Source organism: Ictidomys tridecemlineatus, chromosome 2 (assembly GCF_052094955.1).
Source record: "Ictidomys tridecemlineatus isolate mIctTri1 chromosome 2, mIctTri1.hap1, whole genome shotgun sequence".
Lineage (NCBI taxonomy): Eukaryota > Metazoa > Chordata > Mammalia > Rodentia > Sciuridae > Ictidomys > Ictidomys tridecemlineatus.
Genome location: NC_135478.1, coordinates 12,293,080 through 12,318,885, shown reverse-complemented (window position 1 = coordinate 12,318,885; position 25,806 = coordinate 12,293,080). Strand labels below are relative to the sequence as shown.

Sequence of the window (25,806 nt, the reverse complement as noted above, 5' to 3'; positions counted from 1 at the left end):
ATAAATGGCACATAGTATAATGGTGAATGTTGAAACAGGAAAATGATCACATAACTGAGGTGGATTTTTAACTCCTCCCTTTTGGAGCAGAGTGTAATGATTCTTTGCTTTCCGAATGGCTTTTTGGGCATGGATCCTGGGATAGCTTGCCCACCTTTTACTATCCTTTACTGCCACACAAAACTTCACCACAGAGGGCCCCAGATGCCTAGGAGGCAGATCTTGGAGGTAAGCCAGGCCCTAGAGCCCCAGGCTCTGAGGGGATTTGCAATTCTATTCGCTTTGGATTAGTCCTGGCACTCAGCCATCATTACAGCATTCTTCCCTGGGAACTCAGCAGAAAAGCCCCCAAAATTGGCTCCATGAACCTTTGGAAACACAAGCCTCTCCTAGGCTGTTGACTGCCTGTAGTATTTTGAGAAGACTTGTGCAAAAACAGTGGGAAAGTGGGGAAAGGATTAGCCCTGGATTTCTGGGCCAGTTTTTTCGATGTCATCTGCTTCCCCCCCCTCATCCCCCCCCTCCCGTGGTATGGTAGTATAGCCAAATTTCAGTTATGTTCAGTGTTGGCAGAAAAAATCACATACATCATTCCTCTTCTTATACCCTTGGCTTTTAGATTGGAGAGGAAATCAACAGACCCAGGGCACCTGCCCCACATAAGGGCATATGTCACTTAGCTACAGAGGAAATCAGCCAGTCTTACTTCTCCATTGTGAACTACACATCCATATAATTACAGGTGTAGGGAAGGAGAACATTCCACTTTGGCGTTCTTGTTGTTGTTGTTGTTGTTGTTGTTGTTGTTTTACTTAATACAGAGATGTTAAACTTCAGATTATAGGAAAATTGCTACGTTGTATTCGTGAAAACTCAGAAACTCTTGATGTGTCTTGGTGTGGGTCTTTCATTTCTGTGGATCACACCAGTGGTTTAAAAGCATGTCTTAAATGTTTAGAATCACATTTTAAAAGGGGGAACTTTTGAAAAAATTCTGACACCTGGGCTCCTGCTGGGGACCCTTTATATTGGAATCTGTGGGAAGGGGCCCAGACAGCAGTATTTTTTAAGGTATTTCAAATGCTGCCAGGTGTATGGTTCTGTACACTACTTCTTTGTATAGGTCTCATCTGAAGTCAGAAGCTTTACAGTCTTCTAAGAAGAAAAACATACTAGTCAAGTTGCATACTATCCTGGACTTGATTAGCTAAATAGTTTTGTTTTTTTTATGCCTGTTTCTCAGCTATCTTATTGCAGAGTACAGGAGTCTGGGGATGGAGAGAATGGTAGTCTGGTTTATGAAGACCCAGTTAACTAGGCTACACCTGGGACCTATAAAATCTGGGGATTGAAGTCCTAATTTAAATACTGAAACTATTTGTAAGTTATTTGTGATGGAAAATTAACTTAAATGAATAAATGAATGGAATTGAGAGTCTTTGCTCTAAGTTAAAATGGGTATGCCTATTTTTGCAGTGCTGGGGTTCAAACCTAAGGCCTCATAAAGACTAGGCAAGCCCTCTACCTCTCCCAGTCCAGGAAGGAAATTCTGAAACCTGTTACAATATAGTTCAATCTTCAATTCTTTATTTAAGTGAAAGTAGCCAGGCATAGGTGGACAAAGACTGTGACTCCACCTATAGGAGATTCCTTAATAATCAAATTTCCTAGAAGAATAACTTCTTCTGGCTGTATAACAGTGTTGAAACCTGTCTGAGGGATGGAGTCAGGATGATTGGCTCAACCTTGTCTCTGCAGAATAATCAATATCTAGGCAAAATACAAAAGCATGTAAATCACCAAAGTTGTAGTATGGGATTGATTTTTCTCAGCTGCATTGCATTTTTTTAAAGTTGTACATGACTAGGATGTATTTTGATGTATCATAATACATAGAATATAATTTTCCATTTTTGAGGTTGTACATGTTGTGGAGTTACACTTGTCGTGTATTCATATAAGAACATAGGAAAGTTAAGTCCAGTTCATTCTACTGTCTTATTTCATTCCCTCTCCCTTCCCTTCATTTCATTTTTTAACAATGAAAAAGGACTGAATTTATTTACTTCAAAGAAATTACATATAAGACAGTGCAGCTATAAGAGAAATGCAAATTAAAACTACACTTGAGATTTCACCAGACTCCAGTCAGAATGGCAATTTTCAAGAATACAAGTCTGGGAATTTTACCCCACCCCCCTTTATTGTGAGTTAGTATCCACATATCATGGAGGATCCAATTCCCAGTACCACCAACAACTTGAGTTATATCCTCAACCCCCTTTGGTTTTTTTGTTTGATGGTTTGGTTTGTTTTTTTGAGATTGGCTTATTTACTCCAGTTTCATCCATGCACTGACAGTGGTAGAGTGCTTGCCTAGCACATGTAAGGTAGTGGGTTCTATCCTTGCACCACATAATAAATAAATAGATAGATAGAAAGATAGATAGACAGATAGATGAATAGATAAATAAATAAAATAAAGGGAGCCTGTCTGAGGGTTAGCATGATAGTCTCCAGTTCCATCCATTTGCTGGCAAATTCCATAATTTTGATATTCTTTCTGGCGGAGCAGTATTCCATCATGTATATTTTAAGTCCTTTGGGTATATACCAAGAAGTGGGAAAACTGGGTCAAACAGTGGTTCCATTCCAAGTTTTCTGAGGGATTTCCAGACTGCTTTCCAGAGTGGTTGCACCAATTTGCAGTCCCACCAGCAATGTATGGGTATACCTTTTTCCCACATTGTTACCAACATTTATTGTTACTTGTATTCTTTTTTTTTTTTTTTTTTTTAAGAGAGAGTGAGAGAGGGGGGGGCACAGAGAGAGAGAGAGAATTTTAACATTTATTTATTTTTTCTTAATTCTCGGCGGACACAACATCATTGTTGGTATGTGGTGCTGCTGGGGATCGAACCCGGGCCGCACGCATGCTAGGCGAGCGCGCTACCGCTTGAGCCACATCCCCAGCCCCGTTACTTGTATTCTTGTTGGGAGCAGGTACTGGGGATTGAACTTGGGTGGCACACGACCACTGAGCCACATCCCAGCCTTATTTTGTATTTTAATTAGAGACAGGGTCTCACTGAGTTGATTAGTGCCTCACTTTTGCTGAGGCTGGCTATGAACTCATGATCTTCCTGTGTGCATCACCGTGCCCATCCTTGTATTTTTTTTTTTAATTGTAGATGGACACATACCTTTATTTGTTTGTTTGTTTGTTTGTTTATTATGCAGTGCTGAGGCTAGAACCCACTGCTTCACATGTGCTAGGCAGTACTGAGCCATAACCCCAGCCCTGGCCTTGTATTCTTGATAATTGCCATTCTGACTGGAGTGAGATGAAATGTCAGTATAGTTTTAATTTGCATTTCTCTTATAGCTGCATTGTGTTATCTGTAACTTCCCTGAGGTAAAAATTCAGTCCTTTTTCATTAGCTTTAAAGATTATAGTATAGCTCGCTGTTATAGAATGGAAGCTGTGGTTTTAAGTAAGCCACAAGCCCCCAGTGTTCAAAATAGATACATACCTTGGAAGCCAGCTTTAGAGTAATTTTGTGTATGAATAAGATATTCTAAGGGAGAAGGTTTGTTCACTAGGTTTAATGCATAATATGGAGGAATTGAAGAGAGATTAGAAACCACAGAATCTTACTTGTAAAAGTCACAAGGAATAGGAAGAAGTTAAAATGCCCTATCCCATCTGTCCCTTTTCTCTTTTTTTTTCATTGCACTACCGCGTACTAATATATCACATGTTTTTGTTGTTTTTTTTAACACTTCCAAGAAGTAGGTGGGTGATGATTTTTAATATGTTTTTTATAACTTTATTATTTTGTATGTGGTGCTCAGGATTGAACCCAGTGCCTCACCCATGCTAGGCAAGCGCTCTACTCCTGAGCTTACAACCTCAGCCCCAGGTAGGTTGTTTTGTTTGTTTTTTTTTCTTTATAACTTTATTTATTTTTTTATGTGGTGCTGAGGATCAAACCCAGGGCCTCCCATGTGCTAGGCGAGCACTATACTACTGAGCCACAACCCCAGCCCCTGTTGTTTTTATTTTTTATTGTCCCTGTGAACCATGAAAGCAAGTGTCTTTGTGTCAGATCCCAAGAACCCACGGTGTTGTAAAATATGTAGGATGTTGAATGGATTAATCAAATATCCACACTTTTCACCTAAGCCAGGAACAACTCAAGTGACATTGTAGCAGGGAGGGAAGTCATACCAAGGCAAATGGGCCTTTTGCTTGGTCTGACTCTATTAGGAGTTGGTTTGTAGCCTATGCATTATCTTTTCAGCAGCTCCTGAAAGGAGGCAGAGTGTTGGGGCAGCAAAAGTGGGAAGCAGACCCTATAGATCCATGTTAGTGAACAGGAGATGTAAATAGTAGTGGGATCACAGAAGCAAAGTTAGTGGAAAGAGCAAGCTGAACCCTTAACATAACCCCTAATTTGGGGCTTTGCAGTGTCTGAAGTGCTTTCAAGCCTGCTTCTTTCCTTTTGGGTCTTACTGGAATCAAAAATATCATCTGTCTCTAATTCGATAACCCAACCACTACCTTCACCATCATCACACCCTCTACCCTCCTCACCCCTCACACTTGGAATCGAACTCAGAAGCTCTGCACTACTAAGCTACAATTCCGGCCCTTTTCTTTTTTATTTTGAGACAGTCTCCCTAAATTGTCCAGGCTGGCCTTGAACTCGTAATCCTCCTGCCTCAGTCTCAAGTGTCTGGGATTACAGTTGTGCACCACACTTTTTAAGACTTTCATTCCTTTGGTTGATATAAAATCTCTAATATCCTGTATGTCTACCATTACCCAGTAGAGATAGTGAACCCAACTCACAAAAGAACTTGTATCTGTTGCATGAGGTGGGGAGGGTCTTATTGTTTTATAAATATGCCAGTATGAGAATGTAATCAGAAAAAAAATGAAAACTAGACTTGGAGAGGGAAGGAGGGCATGTGTTTGTGAGCTCCATCCCTCTGGGACACAGCTGTAGCAGAGTGTGATGGAACCTGGAGAGGAGGGCAGGGCAGAGCAGGGCGCTTGTTTTCTTTGGTTGGTGTTCTATACCTTAAAATGAATTAGTGAAACCCCTGGAATACATGTTTGGGCAGTATTCTGGGTGTACTTGCTCCCATTTATTATTAAAGGGGTTTTAGTTTGTATTGGATGTGATGATTTTTTATTCTTTAGCAGGAGTGGTACATTTCTTCACTTTACATGTACTGCATTTTGATTCCATTTCTGTGGCAACCAATGAACTCTAAGGAAACAAATTCTATTTTTGTAACATGGTTTAACATGATTAGTGAAGACACAGAAAATTCCATTATTAAGTAACTTTTATGGTTTGAAGAGAATTTAAGTGATCTAATACACAGTTTTTAACATTGACTCCAGTTGTGTACTCTTCTAATAATCTACATATGCCTCAACTTAGTCTTTGTTTTTAAATGTCATAAGTTTTGGTTTTTTGTTGTTGTTTGTTTGTTTTTGTTCTAAGGGGAGAGGCCTTGATGGGGGACTTTTATTCCAGTAAAGGATCCTTTGTAAAGTTTTAGGGACTTCAGACTCAGTTTCAAAAATATACACACCTGCTAAGAGTGGTGGTGCATGTCTGTTAATACTGGGATTTGTAAGGCAGGGGCAAGAGGATTGTAAATTCAAGGCCAGCCTTAGTGACTTAGAACCTGTCTCAAATTTAAAAGAAAAAGTTGGAGGTGGGGATTGAGGATATAGCTCAGTGGTAAAGTCCCCTGGGTTCAATCCCCAGTTCTTCAAAAAATAAAAATAAAATGAATATATATACACACATACATCAATCATTGCGAGGGGGAGTCATGTGTTCGATGTATAACCACCCTCTGCCCCAAGATTTAGAGGTCTAATTGTTTTAACTTTTCTGTCCTGTCTTGAAACCAAACCAAAGTCCCCTTTGACCTTAACAATTTAGGGAGTCCTGTCACTTCAGTTTCCTTTTTTTGGGGTACTGGGTATTGAACCAAGGGACACTCTGCCACTGAGCTTATATCCCCAGCCCTTTTCATTTTTTATATTGAGACAGGGTCTCATGAAATTGCCTTGGCTGCCCTTGAATTCGTGATCCTCCTGCCTCAGCCTCATGAACAGCTGGGATTATGGGATTATAGGCAAGCTCCTCCACTTAAATTATCTTTTGAGTCCAACCCCATCCTCCTCCTTTTTTAGTCTGGATTTGTTTTGTTCCTACAGGAACCTATGTGCTAAACTTGTTCTTCATTTTCTCATCAACGTTCCCAAAGTGTGTGATGCCTGAGCCCTCATGTAAGGTGACTTTTTAGTCAGTATAGGGACTTCCATCCTCATGGGAGCAGGAGCTTCTGAACCTTTCAGTTTTCTCTCTCCTTCCTCTGACATCAAGGATGTGGGTACTAATCTGTTCCCTTTGAGCACCTCAGAACTTTGAGCCAGTGGTCTGGATTGTTTTAGTTGTTCTTGTTTCACTAACTTTCTCTTCATAGCACCTGGTGCAGATTTTGCATTTGTGACCTTTTTTCTTTTAATTTTTGAAAAATTTCAGATTTAGTAAATAGGGAGCCTACATCCTGGGAACAAATATTTACCCCTCACACTTCAGATAGAGCTTTAATCTCCAGAGTATACGAAGAACTCAAAAAATTAAACAACAAGAAAACAAGTAAACCAATCAACAAATGGGCCAAGGATCTGAACAGACACTTCTCAGAGGAGGACATACAATCAATCAACAAATACACTGAAAAAATGCTCACCATCTCTAGCAATCAGAGAAATGCAAATTGAAACAACTCTAAGATACCATCTCACTCCAGTAAGAATGGTAGCCATTATGAAGTCAAACAACAACAAGTGCTGTCAAGGATGTGGGGGAAAGGGTACACTTGTGCGTTGCTGGTGAGACTGCAAATTGGTGCAGCCAATTTGGAAAGCAATATGGAGATTCCTTGGAAAGCTGGGAATGGAACCACCATTTGACCCAGCTATTCCCCTTCTCGGACTGTTCCCAAAAGACCTTAAAAGAGCATATTACAGGGACACAGCTACATCAATGTTCATAGCAGCATAATTCACAATAGCTAGACTGGAACCAACCCAGATGCCCTTCAATAGATGAATGGATAAAAAAAAATGTGGAATTTATACACAATGGAATATTACTCAGCACTAAAAAATAACAAAATCATAGCATTTGCAGCGAAATGGATGGCATTAGAGCAGATTATGCTGAGTGAAGCTAGCCAATCCCTAAGGAGCAAGTGCCAAATGTCTTCTTTGATATAAGGGAGGTGACTCAAAACAGCAGGGAGGAAGAGCATGGGAATGGGAGAGGGAAGGGGAATCGCAAGGAAGATGGAAGGAGACCCCCACTGTTATGCAAAATTACATATTAGATGGTGTGAGGAAGAAAAAAAAGAGAAAAGTGTCAGAGTGGGTAGAGAGAGGTGATGGGAGTGGGAGGGAGGAGATGGGGGAATAGGAAGGGTAGCAGAATACAGTAGACACTAATATGACTGTATGTATAAATGCGGCTGTAAAAATCAATGTGATACTGCAATCTGTACACGTGGAAAAAAAGAATTCATACCCCACTTGAATCAAATGTATGATATGTCAAGATCATTCTAATGTTTTGCGCAACTAATAAAAAAAAAAAGAAAAAAAAATTCAGATTTATAGGGCTGGAATGTAGCTCAGTAGCAAAGCGTCTGCTTTGCATTCGCAAAGCCCTGGGTTCGACCCCCAGTTCCAAAAAAGACCAAAAAAAAAAAAAAAAAAGCCCCATCTCCCAAAAATAAGATTTAAAAAAATTTCAGATTTATAGAAAAACTAGATCTGCCAGTTTATTCATTACTACACACAGCAAAACCCCCCCCCCCCATTTCTTTAAAAGTAAATTGCAGAGAATTAAGGTTGTGGCTCTAGTGGTTGGAGTGGTTGCCTAGCATGTGTGAGGCATTGGGTTTGATTCCCAGCACCACATATAAATAATAAATAAAATAAAGGTCCATGAACAACTAAAAATATATTTTTTAAAAAGTAGTTTATATATGTGGTATTTTATCTGTATGTACTTCAGCAGAAATCTCTCAAGAACAGGGCATTCTTGGAGCTCCAGTGGTATGGTTGGTTAATGCATGGTACTTACAAGAATAGAGCATTCTCTTGAAAGCAGGTATTTATACATCTATGTTGATAGCAGGACCATTCACAGTAACCAGAAGCAACCCAAATATCCCATGATGAGATGCATGGGTAGGTAAAATATGTAGACAGTAAGCTTTAAAAAGGGATGGAATACTGGCATATGCTGTAAGGTAGATGAACCTGGAAGATGGGCTAAGTGAAATAAGCTAGTCATAAGAGGATAAATATTGTGGGGATTTCCACTCAGATGAGATCCTAGAGTAATCAAATCCATCGTGACAGAAGAGAAAATGGTAGTTGCCAGGGGCTGGAAGAGAGGAGAATGGGGGGTTAGTGCTTAATGAGTACAGTTTCCCTTTTGAGGAATGCAAAGAGTTCCAGAGATTTATGGTGATAATAACATGAATGTAATTAAAATTTTCTTTTTTCTTTTTTAAGAAAAGAATAAGGGCATTTTCCTCTAAAACCACACTAGGGGACAGAGGTATGCTCAGTGGTTAGTACACTTACCTGGCAGGCTCAAGGCCTTGGGTTCTGTCTCCAACACCACAATAAATATTGTTATATATAGGAAAATTAGCAGTTTTTGCATGTGATATTGAGATTTCCTGTGTTGTCCAAAAATGTGTCTCTTCTGACCACACATTGTGATATGTTAAAATTCTCTTTTACAGAAATATATTTGGGTTTGTAAAAAGCAAGTTGAGAGCTGAGAATATAGCTCAGTTGGTAGAATGCTTGTCTTGCATGCACAAGACCCTCGGTTCCATCCCCAGCGCCACCACCACATAGATAGATAGATAGATAGATAGATAGATAGATAGATAGATAGATAGATAGATAGATAGATAGATAGATTAGAAGCACAGGTGGGGATATATGGATGGAAGAAGGTTGGTTGGTGAAGAGGGTCTGAATTTAGTTAACCTAGCCCTGCATTTGTAGTGATCTGAGTCCCTGTGGCACTGGAGCTGAGTTCCTAAAATATCTGCCTTTGAAACCTTCTAGTTAGATCTTCACAGGGTGGTCATTAACAAACCTCTGTGTGTGTGTCTGTCAGTCTGTCTGTATGGAATCTTGCTAAGTTACCCAGGCTGGCATTGAACTTGGAATATTTTCTGCCTCAGCCTTGATAATAGCTGGGATTACAGGCCACTGCATGCAACTCCCCATGTATCTCTTGAGCGTTACAATATGGTTAATGATGTTGAGGAACTGGGTTTAAGTGTGTTTGGGATACTTTGGGCCTCTGAATCTACCTTTTCAACTGCAATTTGAAAATAATTTGATTCAGATTTTAAATAATTTTGTACCCAAATTAAGATGTGCTGTTAGGTGTGGAGTATATGCATTTGGACTTCAAAGATTATGGAACAAAAATGTTAAATAGCTCAATTTTTTTATAGTGATTACATGTTAAAATATTATATATATTTATATATATTGAGTTCAGGGATACCTACTATTAACTTTATCTGTTTCTCTTAAATGTGGCTACTAGAGAATTTTAAATTACATGAGTCACCTAGATTCTATTGGATACGCACAGGTATGGAATTTCACTTCCTCTCTGCAGCCCCACAGCTAATGTGCTCCACCCAGTCAATCTTCTTACTTTCCTTTTTGTGCCCACATCTCTTTCTCTTCTATCCTAACTAGGCTTCAGACCTGTGAGTGCCCCTGGTATCCAGTCTCTGCTTTGGCGTAGCTCTGTGATGGCTTTTACTCAGTAAGGCTGGGGGAGGGGAATGGTGCTTCCGTTACCTGTTGAGGACCAGCGGGACTGATTGTTATTAGTGGATATGTGGGAAAAGGCTTCCTCTCTTTCTCTCTTTGTCTTTTGGCCTCAGGTTCTTAAATAGCAGGACAGAGACATGGGAAACATTGGTAGGAAGGCATTGGTACCCTCCCTGGATGAGGCCTAAGCATAGCTAGAGATTGAGGAATGCAGTAATGTATGGTTCTTTCTTTTTCCCCACACATGCATTGTAAATCAGGGGAGGCTGCATTCTGAGTTGATGATTTCCTTCAAGTATTTTTTCCCTGTTCCTGATTGAAAACTATATACATGTAATTTCAGGAGTTGGAAAACACAAATGTGTCAAGTAGAAAATAAAAATAAGGGCTGGGGTTGTGGCTCAGGGGTAGAGCACTCATCTAGCATGTGTGAGGCCCTGGGTTTGATTCTCAACACCACATATAAATAAATAAATAAATGTATTGTGTCCATCTACAACTAAAAAATAAATATTAAAAAAAAGAAAATAGAAATAAGCTGAAGACATATATTGTCTTTCATTTCTTTTCTACCCTAGAATGTTCATGTACTCATATTTTCCTTTATTCATTCATTCTATATTCTAGACCCTTATATAAAACTTCATGTGTAATGAACAGTTTCTCCATTCTTTTTAATATAAGGGCAGTGAGGACTTATAGGACATGTTTCAGGTTCAGTGGGAGTTTGATAGTCCTTACCCTGGCTTTTGGTGTCTCCCAAACTGAAGAAAGCTCTCTACCAGCAAGTGGCTGTTAACTCCTAATTGGACTTAAAGAACAAAAGGAGCCTGCAGGGAAGCACACTTGGACTATATGAAGAGATTGTTAGGTGCCAGTCCAAGGCTTCCCCTGAGGCTCCCTTAGATGCTGTGTGCCAATAGCTGGTTATGCTACTGGTTGATGCTTTCACCTGCCAGGGGTGAAAGCAGGAAGAAGAGGATATTGAGTGAGCCTTGCCAGGAAATGAGACACACCTTGTATTTCCCTTCTAGCACCTATGTCCTCCTTGTTAATGTCAGAGTTGGGTTACTTCATTTTGGTGGGTTATTTACCTTGTGAAAGATAATGTGAAAGAAATGGTAAACAGCAATGTGAGTTCTTGGAAAGTGATAGGTCCCTGCCAAGTTCTTTGCTTCCTTGATTGTTCTAACCTAAAATGGTGTGGGATTTTGTCCCCATTCAGTGTCTTGCATCCTGAAAGTAAGTTCCTGAGACCCAGAAGTTATCAGTTATTTTAATCCCTCTCACGGATGACTAGGTTAGGTGATCTGGGCAGTAGAGATGGGCAGCTTACTCAGATAAGAAAGAGTAAGCCTGAAAGGAAGTCAAGGTGGTGTGGCAGTCCAAGGCTTTTGTCCTGTTTCCCTGGGGTCACATGAGAGAGTTGCCTATGAATATGGATTAGTGGCCTTTTCTGTACCCTTGGTGTACAGAAAACCTCGCAATTTGTCACTGTCAGCTCTCACTGACTCGCCATCTTTGGGTCTTAGGTCAGTCTTCAGTTTCTACTCTGTAAACTGAGGACTTGGGGTCTTTTCAGCTCTGACATTAATTTTGTGTCACTTTCTGTGTTTCCTTTCTTTTGAGAAAAGTGGTACTCTCCCTTCCTTCTTGTAGTAGGAATTGAGTACCTCATGAGAGGAGAGATAAGGTGAAATAAAAAGTTGTCTTTCCTGGAATGACTTAAGAGTATATCTGGATATTGACCAGTTGTAACCACCTTTTTTCCAGATTTTTCTTTTAAAGTTCACCTTCACAGTGAAGGGTCCAGTATAATGTTATTGAAGAAAGGGTCACCCCAGTAACATCAGCTCTTCATCAAGATAACCACACTTAGGTATTTCAACCCTAAGTTGTGTTTCCTTGTCTTGTTTCCAAGTATGTCTCCCGGTCTCCTTTTGGCCATCAAAGACCTGGTTTGGCTTTCTTCTCTGGCTGTGGCTAAAGTGTTGCTCCAGAATCTCTGAAGCACTTATGCTGCCTTTGTTCTGAGTTCCTTTTGTTCCAGTAGAGCATAGGCTGAGCCCAGGGATACCTGTGGTTGTGCAGTCTCAGCCATTGTTCTGCTGCTTTAAGAGGAAATTTAGAGGCACAGTGTGCTCTTGTTACTCCTCTGGGTTACTTCTCAGTGGATGAAATTGTTGAAAGTTGGTTAAAGTTTCACTTTTCCTGCTCTATTGGATCTGCTCATGAATTCAAGTTGTTTCCACTTATACATGACCAACCAATGAGCCAAGCTGATGTGTTGTGGAGTATTTTGGCCACAGGCAAGGTGGTCATCAGCCATGTGAATTATTGTCTGCATCTTGTTTATCTCCCTCTTCTTAGCTTCCCAGTTTCCCGGTTTGATTTTTTTTTTTTAAGAGAGAGAGAGAGAATTTTTTAATATTTATTTTTTAGTTTTTGGCGGACACAACATCTTTGTATGTGGTGCTGAGGATCGAACCCGGGCCGCACGCATGCCAGGCGAGCATGCTACCGCTAGAGCCACATCCCCAGCCCTCCCAGTTTGATCTTGACCACATGCATGGAGGTTGGCATTAACATGTTTTCCACTAACAAAATTTCCTGGTATTTGTTGTGCTGGAAATGCTATATAGTTACCCTTAAATATATTGGGGCGGGGGTCATGAAGCTTGTTGACTTTGTTTTCATCCTTTTGTGGGAAATGAAAGGTTCAAGAAGACCAAGTGTGATGTCATTCTCAGAAACTTTCTGATCTATACCAAGGATGGCCCAAGACTTATTATGAGCCCAGTTTGACTTACTTAGGTTTCTCCCTCATAGATCTTTTTCCTTTTTTGATTTTTTTGTGTCCTTCAAGAAGTGAACATTACCTTCCACGCTTGGCTGGTTTGAAATTCCTTCTATTCTCCAGTGTCTCCTGTATTTTCTTCCTACTAGAACCCTCTAATTAGTAGGAAATACTCAGCCTACTCTCGAGCTATCCCACAGTTAGCTTCTTTCTCTTTCTTTTTTTCCTCTCCCTCTCTCTTTTTGTTTGTTTGGTTCTTTCTGTCTGCTGGGGATCAAACACAAGGTTTTGCACATGGTAGGCAAGCACAGTATCACAGAGCTACACCACAGTCCTTTTTCTTATTTTGAGACCAGGTCTTGCTAAGTTGCCCAGGTTGGTCTTGAACATGTGATTCTCCCTGCCTCAACCTCCTGAGTAGCTGAAATTGTAGATGTGAGCCAGAAGGGAGTCTCTTAAGACAGGATTTTTCTGCACAAATTGACAGTCCTATTCTTTCATGATTCATATTATGGTGCAGTTTGAACTTTGGGCTCATATCCTGCACTAGCTCTGTTGAAATAATGAATATGTATGAGGTGAAGACAGGTAAGGAAGATGAGTAATAGCTTCAAAGAGGCAACCAGAGAACATGTTGCTCTTTTTCCTGTGAAAGGCCCAACCTGAAACATACTCATGACACAGCCTGAGTTGGTTGGGGGATGCCCAGTTTGAATTAATGGTGTTTCATTCTCATCATGTTTCAGCCTCTCATTTGGATTTTAGCCAGGTCACAGTTACTTTGCAAGATAGTGGTTGAAAGCCAACTCACTAGGTAGATGCACAAATACCCAGAGTCTTGTGGGGGCTTTTGAAACAGAAGTCAAAGAGGTTGAGCTTTTTAAACATAGGTATAGTCATTCAGAACCTCCTACCATATCCCACTTCATTCTGTGGTCCCATGTGCTCACCCACATGTTTATTGTTACCTAATTTTATCTGAAAATTTGCTTTTCTAATGTAACATTTTTTCACATACACTTCCCTCTTCTTCACAATGTCTGTATACCTATGGCATGGGTTCTACAAACTGTCATCCTGGGGCTAGAGTTCTGTTTGCATATAACTAACCTTATCTGTTTAATTGTCTATGGTTGGTTTCATGTTGTAGTGACAGCAAAATGGGTTATTTTGACCTGTGTCCTGCACAGCTGACTGTGTTTATTCCCTGGTACTTGATAGGAAAAGTTAGCCTAGCCTGTCCCTGTTGGAGTATGTTTTAGCCTAGCAATCTTGATCTTGTCCACAGCAGTGTTTGTGGGTTTTTATATTACATGTTGCTCACAGAAACATTTTAAATTCATGAATCCATCTACCCAGATTTAGCAATCAATACCATGATGTAACCCATATGCAACAATGGAACCTTTTATTATACCTGAACTTCTCATGCTTCCAGCTGCTGGCAACTTTTATAGAGAAGAGGGGAAAATACAGCATTCTCGGTGTTCCTGATGTAACTGGCCTGCTGCTTGCTTTCTAAAGGAAAGGGACTGGAATTCTGGTTGGCAGGGCTCAGCTGTCCCCTTCAGTAGGGAACAGAGGTTGAGAGTGTTCCACATTCTCCTAGTAGGAAGGCTGGCTTATCTCTCTGCCTTTGGCTCGTCTGGGTCAAGGCAAGCTGCAGAGTCTGAGGTAATGGGGCCCCACTTGGCTGGTCCAAGAAACAGGGGGCAGGGTGTGTACAAGCTGCGTGAAGGAGGATTAAGTCTTAAGAGCTGCCTCGGCACACGGCCACTGGCCCAGCTCCAGGCAGTGCAGTCTGGCTGATGACATGAGCACTGTTCTCACCAGCTGCCTGAGCCAGTCAGATGGAAAAGTAATCCTGTTTGTGCTTCCCCACTGACACAGATTGCACAATTATATAGTGCCGTCATCATGAATGTGAAGTAGCCACTGTGTTAAGAACAGGAAGGGAACAGGCCTTCTGATACTCAATGTTGTGAAACCAGCATTTCAGCAAAGATGTTTCTAGGGTAGGCTAAGATACTCCACAGATTGATTAATACTGAGATATTAGCAGTTTTTTACGCATGTTAGGATTCCCCCAACCCCCTTCTCTTTGTCCCTGGGTAGAATCTTTAATTTCCCCCAAATGACTGTTTAGACAAGAGCCTTGGGAGCAGTGAGGAGGTAACCCACCTCTGCCTGAAAGTTAAAATTTTTTATGAACTTGTATTTTCAGTATAGGCTGAGTCCACTAGCACTAGTCAGCACAAAACAAGTTCAAGCTGTATCCCCTCAGATTTCTTCTGCTTGAGAAGCATTAATGAAAATTTGGTCTTCATTCTCCTTATCCTTCCCAGTTTATTCTTATTTTTATCCTTCAGTGGAGAATTGTGCTTCAATGTCACCCGTGATGTGGACTGAATCTCATTATATATGGCCAGGTGCTGGGACAGTTGTTTCAGCTCTGATTTGTTTTGGGGGGGTGTGAAATTCTTTAGAAATTGTGCTTTCTAAAGAAAAGAGCCTGGAATTTTGGTTGGCTGGACTGTATCCAGCCCAGGCCTGGCTCCTGGCTCCAGAATTCAACTTGAGTCCAGCTCATGGGCTTCCTGGCATTCAGATACCTACCTTTTTAGTAAGGGTAGACTCACTGATGGATACATGAAGTGTGGTGCTGATTGGTGCAGTCCCTGGCCGTGCCCCCCCCCCCCAATCTTCCTTGTGGTTATTGTTCTTGTGCTTGGTTTGAAGACAGCTGTGGAGCAGAGCACACTTGAATACATGCTGCTCCAGGTGATCTTCAGACAACCAAGCCACCACCCACAATAGCTTCTGTGTTGCTATGGATATAATGATGAAGATGGTGCTACTGTGTGCTGTATTATTGCTGTGAGGATTCAGCTGATGCAAATCAAGTGTTCAGTACAGAGCATTAGCCTAGGAAGTGGCAAGTACCTTCTGGCAAACTTTCCTAGGCCCTAGTAGGGATGCATTTGATGGTGGCTTGTGTAAAGCTCTGCTGAAAGTATAGTTACTGGTTATTTTATGGAAGGATCCATAAAGCTTTCAGTTAGCTAACATTTGTCCTTAAAACTGCTCCTCCCTTCCCTGTCATCTTGCTACCTATGCACTAACACTTTAGGAAAAAGGAGAGTCTGAATAGACAGGACAGAGTTGAAAAGGGGACCCCAAGACCAGAACTTCAGGTAGAGATACAGGTACCAAGTTGTAGCTGGTCACAGCCTTCTTGGATTACTCAGCCTCTTGCAGTGGATGGAACTGGAAACTGAATCTTCAGAAATCAGTTATAGCTGGTCTTTCTTCCTCTCTGGCTTGCCAAGTCCCAGAAAACTGTTTCTCTCTTCTTCCCTTGCTGCTCCTCAGAACACCCATCTAGAGTTCCTAAAAGCCTAATCAAAGGACAGGAGCCTTTGGTGGTGGTTACGATGGGGTAGGCAAGTTCCACTTGACTGAGGAACCAGTGGAGAGGCTCACTGCCACTTACTTTACAAGTAGGAACACTGTCATTGCAGAATATATTCGGATTTATTTGAAATAAAAGTTTCTGTATCTACAGATTTCTAATTTGTTTAGACTATTAGCTAGAATATAAACAAGGTTAAGACTACCAAAGGAAATCAGATAGCTTCTGCAGAAAGCTGGAAAACATCATTACAGTGATGCTTTGTTAAATACTATTTGTAAGTATTCTGAAATCACATAAATGAGAGCTGAGATGATAGTAGCAAAGAAATCCTTGAAAAGGAGACATGTTTAATCAGAAGTCTGTAAGTTGGGGAAATAAGTACTAATGTTCCCAGTAACTAAACTGTGTAGTTGTTGAAAAAATGAAACATGTAAATTGAAGAGCTAAATATTTTTAACTTTATCCTTCCATAAACCATAGCTAACTCCTAAAGAGAGATGAGCACTTATTGGGCACTGTACAACACAGCTTATCAGCTTTAGAACCAGCTTAGATACCACTGCCTGCATTTTCTTTCACATTGATTTTTATATGGTTTGCTACATTTTACAGCAACTTCTAAACACCAATCTTTGCAAGTTAAAGGATTGTCAAAAGGATATAGTGCAATCTAATTGTGAAATTGTAATTGCATGTGTCAATCCTGTAGTGCCTCGTGGGGTTTATCGTGTCATGCTGGGGCACCTTGGCTCCAACTATGACAGCATATACCTTTACTTCATCTTTTTCTTCTTATTCTTTTAAACTGGGAACACGCTTTGAAAGATTTCTTTGGGGTATAATTCCAGAAGTAGGAATCCAGTTGGATCATGCATCCTTTTTAGGATTGGAAACAATAAGATGAAATTCTCTTACTGCCACTTGACCTTTAGCTAACTCCTAACAGTAAATGGCAATTCCTGTCTCTTGGCCACAGGTCAGAATGAGAGTGGGAAGGGAGCAGCTTTTTTGTTTGTTTTAAATCCTTTAGATGGGAAAGTTTGGTTGAAAACAATGTCTGATTGTCAAAAGAATCCTGCCTGCCCTCCATCCATCTTCTCACATGTGCTGGTTGTCCCTCTTGCATAGACTGGTACCTGTGCTGTTACTATATTGCATAGATTGGGAGTCCTATCCCTGCCTCCCTCACTCACCAGGAGCACATGTTCTGTCCCTCCCCCTTCCAGTCCCATTCTGGCCATTCTTCACTGGTGTCATCTTGTCCCTCCAGGTCAGCAAAGGTCAAGTATCCTCCCTGTCCAAGACCAGAGCAGTCCTGCTTTATGATATTCTCCCAAGTATTACTTAATCACTCAGGAGAGTATCATGTTGACTTCTGAGTCCCCAGGCCTGCCACTTAGCTCGAATGGGACACTTTGGCTGAGTGACTTGTGTCTGGCCGCTAACCACATTGTTCACATAAGAGCTCTTTTCCTTTCCTAGAGCATTGAGATGTTGAACTGGAGGCCCCAGAGTGACAACTGGTTATGGTTGCTGTAGGGCCCACCTGCTGTGTGCTAGGAAGGCAAGAGTGAAGTCAAAGTAGGCCTAGGTGCTCAAGGACTGACAGGAAACTGTTAGATGGAGATCAGGGAAACCCCTGATCTGGGTCAGGGTTGTTGCCTGCCTGTGTGTGTGCTCCTAGTTGGGATAGCAAATGAAAGGCCTAAAGGTGATAGGAACAGTGGCTGTGTTGTTTGGAACATGACCACTTCACAATGGGAAGAATTTATCCCAGGAAGTTTACCTAATTAGCTGTGTACCTTAGAAAAGTTTTCTGGCTCTGTGTAGAACTTTTCACTTGGCCTCTTCCTTGGTCTGTAACAAACTAGAAGTTCTGGTTAACTTTCCTCCTGTTCCTTGTCATGGCAGTAGGAGTGATTCTTGAAGTTCACAAGTAGTTTACTATCCTGTGGTTATGTACAGGAAGGGTGAGCCACAAAATGTAAGTTATCTGGGCTTAGGAACATCATGATGAGTCAGACTATGGCTTATTAAAGTATGGGTGCTACCCAGATCTGTTGTAGAATGGGTACAGAACAGTAGTACTGGGTATCTCATGGTGATACTCTGACTCAAGTTATCATTACCTGATGGTCTGCAGGGAGAGCACACATGTCACCCTTCACTGGTTGTCCAGAGCCTCCTAAGAGAAACTTTTTAGGTATTTGGGGCTCCAGGTCTGTCCTAATCTGTTGATCATGTCATATTTTCACTTTTCATCGACAACTTTCAGTTCTTTCCTTGTGGGATTGACCTCAGGCATTGTGTGTGTGAGAGAGAGAAGGGGGGGGGATCCTGTGCCTAATTGTCATGTTAGTTAAGGATGATTACCAACCTGTCCAGAGGATCTCTTAGACCCTCTGGGGTTGTGTTCAGCTTACTCATTGGCATTTCCTTGGTTCAAAGGCAATTTAAATTGTGCACAATCGGATGCCATGTTCTAGGCCATCTTCCTTGCTCAGATCTGGTCTTTACACATCCTGAATAAGTTACTTCTTATCTGTTAAGTGGGAATAGGACAGAATCAGAGTCAAGAATTGTGACGATTTAAGTGTTACTGGTTATCAAATATGAGCTGTGGGCTAGGAATGGTATTTTTGACTTTTATAGTGTAAAAGCACCATGATGAGGTGATGTGTAAGAAAGAAGCTTGGATGATGGTGGCTCACGTCTGTAATTCCAGCAGCTCGAGAGCTGAGGCAGCAGGATCGTGAGTTCAAAGCTAGCCTCAGCAAAAGTGAGGCACTAAGCAACTCAGTGAGACCTTGTCTCTAAATGAAATACAAAATAGGACTGGGGAATGTGGCTCAGTGGTTGAGGGTCCCTGAACAATTCCTGGTACCCCTCCCAGGGGTACCAAGCTTTCTGCAGAAAAATCTCTATCTAATATACAGAAAATTCAACTTCTTTGGCCTGTCTGTGCCTGAAGTAAAATTTAAGAATACTAGTCACAGACCCAGAGCACATGAGTCCTGTTCCTTGGCTTTGTTATGAGCCTCTTTGAAAAAAGAGGAAGCATAGCCCAGCCTAGAAGCTTCAGTTACCTTGGCATTCAGCTTGCCTCAGGGACATTATTTGGCGATTTCCAGAATGTCATTACTTAATGGAAAATTTATGGGGCTCCTTCCTCTTGGTGGAATGAGTGTGGTTGCACCTCCTGGTGACTTGTATTCTTAATGCCTGTCTGCTGCTCTGCCCTGGGATTGGAGCTTCTCCTGGGTGTGCCCCCACCCCCCCAACACACACACACATACACACACACTTGCTGCAACTCACCTGGCATGTGCTGAGTGTATAGCATCATCTGTGTTTTTTCCTGGGCTGCTTTCTAGGAGAAATCTGATCCTGGCAACCAACTAGACAGCATTCTTTAAGCCTTACTCCCTGCACCCTCCCTTTCTCATTCCAGGCTTCTCTAGTGCACTGAAGCTTCCCCCCTGACAGGACTACATTGAACTCAACCCTTGTTTCTTTGGACATGTTGGTCCTACCGCATGTGAGTCCTTTTATGTCGAACACCAAGCATCCTTAAATCCTAGTAACTTGTCTCCTCTAATGCTGCTCCCCTGAGAATGAGGTCCTGCCCTTCATTACTAAACCTAAAGGCTTGGTAAAGTCTATTTCTTGTCTCCTCAGGAATTAAAGCATATCCTTTCTGCAAGGCTTCACACAAGTGGATGCAGCTTCTAGGGTGCTGCCTTCCTCCAACTGCCTGACCCACCTGCTATACCCTCTAGTCAGCAGTGATATGTTTGAAGACACACACACACACACACACACACACACACACACACACACACACACACACACACCTGCCATGCTCTTGTGTGATTTGGCCCAGATCCTAGGTCTCTCATCCCTCTGTACTCTTTCTCCTTTGAGCAAGCACTTTTCACAGTTCATATTCCTGCTCATAGTTTTTGAGTGCTCCCTCTCCCTGCATCTGAGAGTAACTACTTCCTTTCTTTAATTGGAGGTGTCTTCACTTAGGCCTGCAGGGCCCCCTCTGTCTTTTCCAGGCTTCCAACTTGGCCTGAGCTGTCAGGCCCTCATGCACCTCCTTCCCATTAACAGCCTGACAGCTACTATTGCCTTGATTCATATTACAGGCACTTCTGGGTCTTCATGGCAGTTGCTTTAGGCTGGACTTGTCACCAGAAGCAACCCTGATGAGATGAGGAGGTGTCTCTAGCACCTGAGGCATGCCTACCAAGTTAGACATCTGCCTTTGCTAAACAATTTGGTGAGATCTGGCAAGGATTAGTCTAGCATGTGCTTGGCATGCTTAAGGACATGAGTTCAATCCACAGCATCAAAAGGGAAAGGAAGGGAGAAACCACCTTAGGGTGTGATGCTTGCTGGGTGCTTATTAGATTAATGCAATGTTTCACAAGGCCTGCCTTCAAGAAAGTTGCTTTTGGGAAATGCCCCATCTTGTCCCTAAACTCATAACTCACTGCTCTCTTCACAATACCACACACATACACACAAAGGGCTGCTACATCATGTCCTTCCTTCCTCTCCTTAGATGTCTCCATTCAATTGCCAAAGGGAGTTCTCTCCTAGGTATTATCCTTTTCCTGTGAGTTAAAGATTTTTTATTTATTTGTTTATTTTTTAGTTGTAGTTGGACACATCACCTTTATTTCACTTGTTTATTTTTGTATATGAGGATCTTACCCAGGGTCTTGCACATGCAAGGCGAGCGCCCTATCGCTGAGCCACAATCCCAGCCCCTTATTTATTTTTTTAAGGGTATTTTTTTTAATATTTATTTTTTAGTTATAGGTAGACATAATATCTTTATTTTATTTTTTTGTATGTGGTGCTGAGGATTGAACTCAGTGCCTCATGCATGCTAGGCAAGCTCTCTACCTCTGAGCCACAACCCCATTCTGAGTTTTGTTTGTTTTAGATGATTCACATCCCCACTCTTGCTTTTTGTGGGATTGGGGTATCATTGAGGATCAAACCCAAGGCCTCACACTTGCTAGATGAGTGCTCTACCACTGAGCTGCAACCCTAGCACCAGCATTTAAAAATCTTTTACAGGGTGTAAAGGAGAGGGAAGAACATCCTTCCTCTTAAACATGAATTCAGTGCTCAGATGAGTCTGAACAATCCGTAGTACAAATGTGCTCATCACTACCAATCATTTGTGAATTTGTGAGTTGCATTTGCATCCTGCCCCCTTCAGAGACTTCTAGAGATAGCCCTAGGCTGCTCCCGTCCTATCCTTTCCCTGTGCAGCCTCTCAGAAATGTGCTTTCTCCATGTATTCTTTAATCAGATGATAGCTGAACTTGCAGTCAGAGTACCATGGAAGGAAGAAGCTGTCTTCCTGAAGATGTCCATTTTCCCAACTCCTTGTGAACTCTTAGAACTACTCTTCATCCAGGACCTTGGACCTGTGGAGTCAGGGTGGGGGTTCTCAGTGGCCAGAACCTATGTGCATGGCTCTTAGTCTGCCTTCCACAAGCCAGGAAGTCCCCTCTTCTCATCCAACGACAGACTACAGGGTTGCTTTATGTAGCAAGCTGTCCCTTGGTGGTTTTAAAATATGTTAATTTGTCAGAACTGTGTTTACAAAAGGGTTCTGGGAGCCTTGGTTTAAATTACACTTGAATTGAATTATAAAGTATTTGATCAACATCTAGAAGGCCTAGGCATAAACTGCTTCTTGATAAAGTTTATTCCAGAATGTACCAGAATGAAAGCCATGACCGCCAGCTAGCTTTACCTGCCTTTTCTTATCCCTCTGCCTACCTGTGTTCCTGAAAGCCTCAACTGATTCCTGAATCAGAAAGGTTTTCTTACCCCTGCTGAACTGCCAGGTTCATTCCTAGATATGCATATTAGATGCAGGCAGCCCCCAGTTTATTATTTTTCTTACTGTTGAGCCTGAGTTTAAAGCTGGTCATACTTCTTTCTTGCCAGTAGAAAAAGTGTCATACAAGACACAGAAAGAATGCAAATGGCCTGCACATTTAAGCAAATGTTTCTTCTCATTAATAGCCATCATGAGAACTCCTGGCACTGTGAGTAAAGGGTGGATTGCTATGTTTCTGAAGGGCAGTTTGCAATAAAAATTCGTATATCCCCAACTGGTCGTTGTATGTACATCTTGGCGTTTGTGACATTGGAATATATGGACAGTTGCAAGAACTCGCCTTTGCAAGGATTCTTGCAGTGTGGTTTGTAGAGTTGGTGTGACCTTCAGCAGGAGTTGTTCAGGGAAAGGAACAGGGTGGCACTCATGAGCACTGACAGCCAAGCAAGGTTTTGTCATGAGAGGTGCCCTTTCTTTTTGGTTGATAAAGTGCTAAGTGGAATATGGATCCCCTCAACCCCATTGGGGAATGGAATGCAGGGGCTCTTGTGTGCTGAGCTGTATTCCCATTCATTTTTATTTGCGACAAGGTCTTGTTAAGTTTCTGAAGTTTTCTCAAACTTGGAACCTCTTTACTTCCACCTCCCAAGTTGCTGGAGATTTTTGTTTGTTAAATTCTAATCAGCAGTAACTTTTTTGTGGGATTTTTTTTTCCTCATGAGCAAACATAAAAATTTAAGTTGCCAAGAAATGTTCTTAGTAAGTGTGAGACTATGCCCAGAGCATTCAACAGTGGACTGTGTGGGCCATCCAGCCTGCTTTTCCCTGCCTGGCCTTGGTTCACCACATGGAATTACTGACTTTTTCAGTGCTTTGTAAGCATCTAATATAAATAAGAATTTGAATGTAAATGCCAAATTGGGGGCCTTGCAAATCTTCCTTCAGCATTCTCTGAACTCCTGAAGATGGAAATAAGGACATATAGATTTGTGGAACAGCTTTATTGTACCTCCTCCCCTGTAAACTCTGTAGTGTCCAGTGCTGCCCCCCACCACCCTTGACTTCTGGTTAGCTCCCACCTCTGTGCTTTGCCCCTCACTGTTTGTTGGTTCTCTCTTTTTCATCCCTGATGTATGGCAAATCTTGGAGAACAGACATTGTAGCCCTTTTAGTTGGGGCATGGAGGTATGACCTGGCCAATCACTGTCAGAGTAACTCAGTTCTTAGAGGCCCCACACAGGAGAACATGTTACTGCCTTGTCTCTGATGGAACTTTTCTCTTCCCTTGTAGAGTGCCTGGTGAAGAATGTGATGGGATCACTAGCATGTCTGCGGAGAGTGGCCCTGGGACAAGATTGAGAAATCTGCCAGTAATGGGGGATGGACTAGAAACCTCCCAAATGTCTACAACGCAGGCCCAGGCCCAACCCCAGCCAGCCAACGCAGCCAGCACCAATCCCCCACCTCCGGAGACCTCAAATCCCAACAAGCCCAAGAGGCAGACCAACCAACTGCAATATCTGCTCAGAGTGGTGCTCAAGACACTATGGAAACACCAGTTTGCATGGCCTTTCCAACAGCCTGTGGATGCGGTCAAGCTAAACCTCCCTGTGAGTAATTTGGGCAGGGTTCAAGATTGTTCCCCTTCTGTGTGTCTCCAGGTAAAGACACATTCCAAGGGAAGAGACAGATGGGTTTGGAGCCATGGTGAAAGCTCTGAATACCAGCACCTGTGGGGCCTTTGAGTGTGTGGTTTAATGGGGGAAGGAGAAGCCAGGCTTGTGGTGGCACATGCTTGTAATCCCAGCTACTTAGGAGGTGGAGGCAAGAGGATCACAAGTTCAAAATGAACATGGGTAACTTAGCAAGGCCCTGTCTTAAAATAAAAGGGCTAGGCTCTGTCCACCAAATACGTAGTTCAGAAGTAGAATGCTCCTGGATTCAGTCCCCAGTAACAAAAGAAGAAAACAAATGAGGGAAAAGAGAAAGAACAAAGTAACTGGTTTCTTAGCTACTGGACCCTGGAGAGAGTTGAGAGCAGTTGAGTAAAGATGTACCCATCTTTCCTCAACTGCTCTCAACTCTCTCCTCTCTCAAACAGGAAAGACTGCTTACAAGTTTCTGTCCAGTTTCATGGTGAGCTGAAATCAGAGCACATGGTAGTCCTTGTCTCCTTCCCTTTTCAGCTATGGTTTGCTTGTTCAGTAGAAGAGGCAAGGTCAGACTTTGCTGTAGAACTGGTTTCATGCTGCAGCAGAAGCTAGCATCATTGTTACTGTCACTTAATGAAGGCTGGGGAAAAGCTTCAGGTTATTTCCCAGGGAGCAAGTACATGGAGGTGACCCTAGGGGAGAGAAATAGGCCAGGTCCCTTGGAAAGCAACTTTGCCCATCTCCCTTTTGGTGGCTACAGTGTCTCCACCAACTGAGCTATATCTCCAGCCCCACTGGAGAGCTTTGTTTAATTTGTCCACATCTGCTGCTCTGTAATCATAACTTGTCTCGTGACCGAACCTCAGGGGACCTAAGGTTAATAAATGTTTTAATTTTTTTCTTACCTTCAAAAACATCAAGGACTTATTTCTAAATTGTCCTCTGTTAATATGCTAAGTCTTATATAACTTGGTGAGTGAATTAGGTGGCAGTAACCACTGACCCAAGTTGAGTTTATGAGTGCTAGAACTGCTTATGTGGAGGAGCAGACTTAGCTTCCACCAGGCATCTAGATTGTAGAAGGAGGGATACCTTCCTGGTTTGGAAATCTTATGTCTGTGACAACTATCCAGTGCAACCTGTCCACTAAATATGCATCATAAACACCCCAGGAAAGAGGAGGCTGGAGAGGGGGTGCTGCAGATTTGGGTAATGAACTGGCTCAGGAAAGGGGTAAAGGCAAAGGGGTACCATGTGTACCATTGACCAAGACAAGGAACAGAGGCACCTGGCTGGGGTTGTTTGCTGCATGGGTATGACTGGACTATGCAAGGTCCACAGTTGAGGGTGACATTCTAAAGCAATTGCAAAGAACCCGCTACAGAAAGGAATCCAGGGCAACCTAGGGCCTCTAAGGATTTTATGGAGAGAGGAGGACAGGGGTGGGTAGTAGGAGGCCTGCACAAAGGTGAGAGAATCTCCAGCAGACAACAGTTCCCCCAAATTTCTGTATCAGAGACTACAGGGAAATCAGACATGAGGATTCAAATCTGACTGCCTTGTTGGCCTTTTAGAAGGCATTGGTGACCTTAGAAAAATGCAACACAGAAATAGAAATTAGATTTGTTATGGTGGGATTGAGAAGGTGAGGATAAAAGCATCCATTTCAAGAAACTTGGCTTTGAAGGGAAATGTGTCAGAACCAGAGTAATGGAAGGATCAGTTTGTTATAGGAAGACTGCATGAATGGGAAACAAAGGCCTGGAGGGTTGAGAGGGCAAAGACCAAGGAAAGGGGAATTTAAGGAACTTGAGATCTCTGAGAAGGCAGCGTCTCAGGTAAGGTTGAGGGAATAGCACTGGCCAGTGGAATAGTTGGGTGGGAAGTATGGTTGATGAGACCAAGGGGTCAGTTTGTGTGAAATGGAGACTGACTCCCAAGGGTGGCCATCATCTCACTGCTCCTGGTAGACTACCTGTCTAGCCACCTGAGCAGTCTCACATAGAAAGCTTTTTTTTTTTTTAAGTTGGACACAATATCTTTTTTATTTTATTTATTTGTTTTTATGTGATGCTGAGGATCAAACTCAGGACCTCACACATGCTAGGCAAGCGCTCTACCACTGAGCCACAATCCCAGCCCGAAAAGCTCCTT

General features: G+C 42.2%; 1 protein-coding gene across 6 annotated transcripts in view; it reads left to right on the top strand.

Moving 5' to 3' along the window:
• Positions 1-25,806, top strand: part of Brd4 (bromodomain containing 4) — an 85,840-nt gene that overhangs the window by 27,451 nt on the left and 32,583 nt on the right. For all 6 annotated transcript variants that reach the window (XR_013434190.1, XM_078037693.1, XM_078037692.1 and 3 more), the window contains one exon: positions 23,292-23,610. Coding sequence is in view for 5 of the 6 variants with exons in the window: in XM_078037692.1 (XP_077893818.1) it covers positions 23,292-23,610 (319 nt within the window). In the remaining variant the exon portion in view is untranslated. The remainder of the gene's footprint in view (positions 1-23,291; positions 23,611-25,806) is intronic.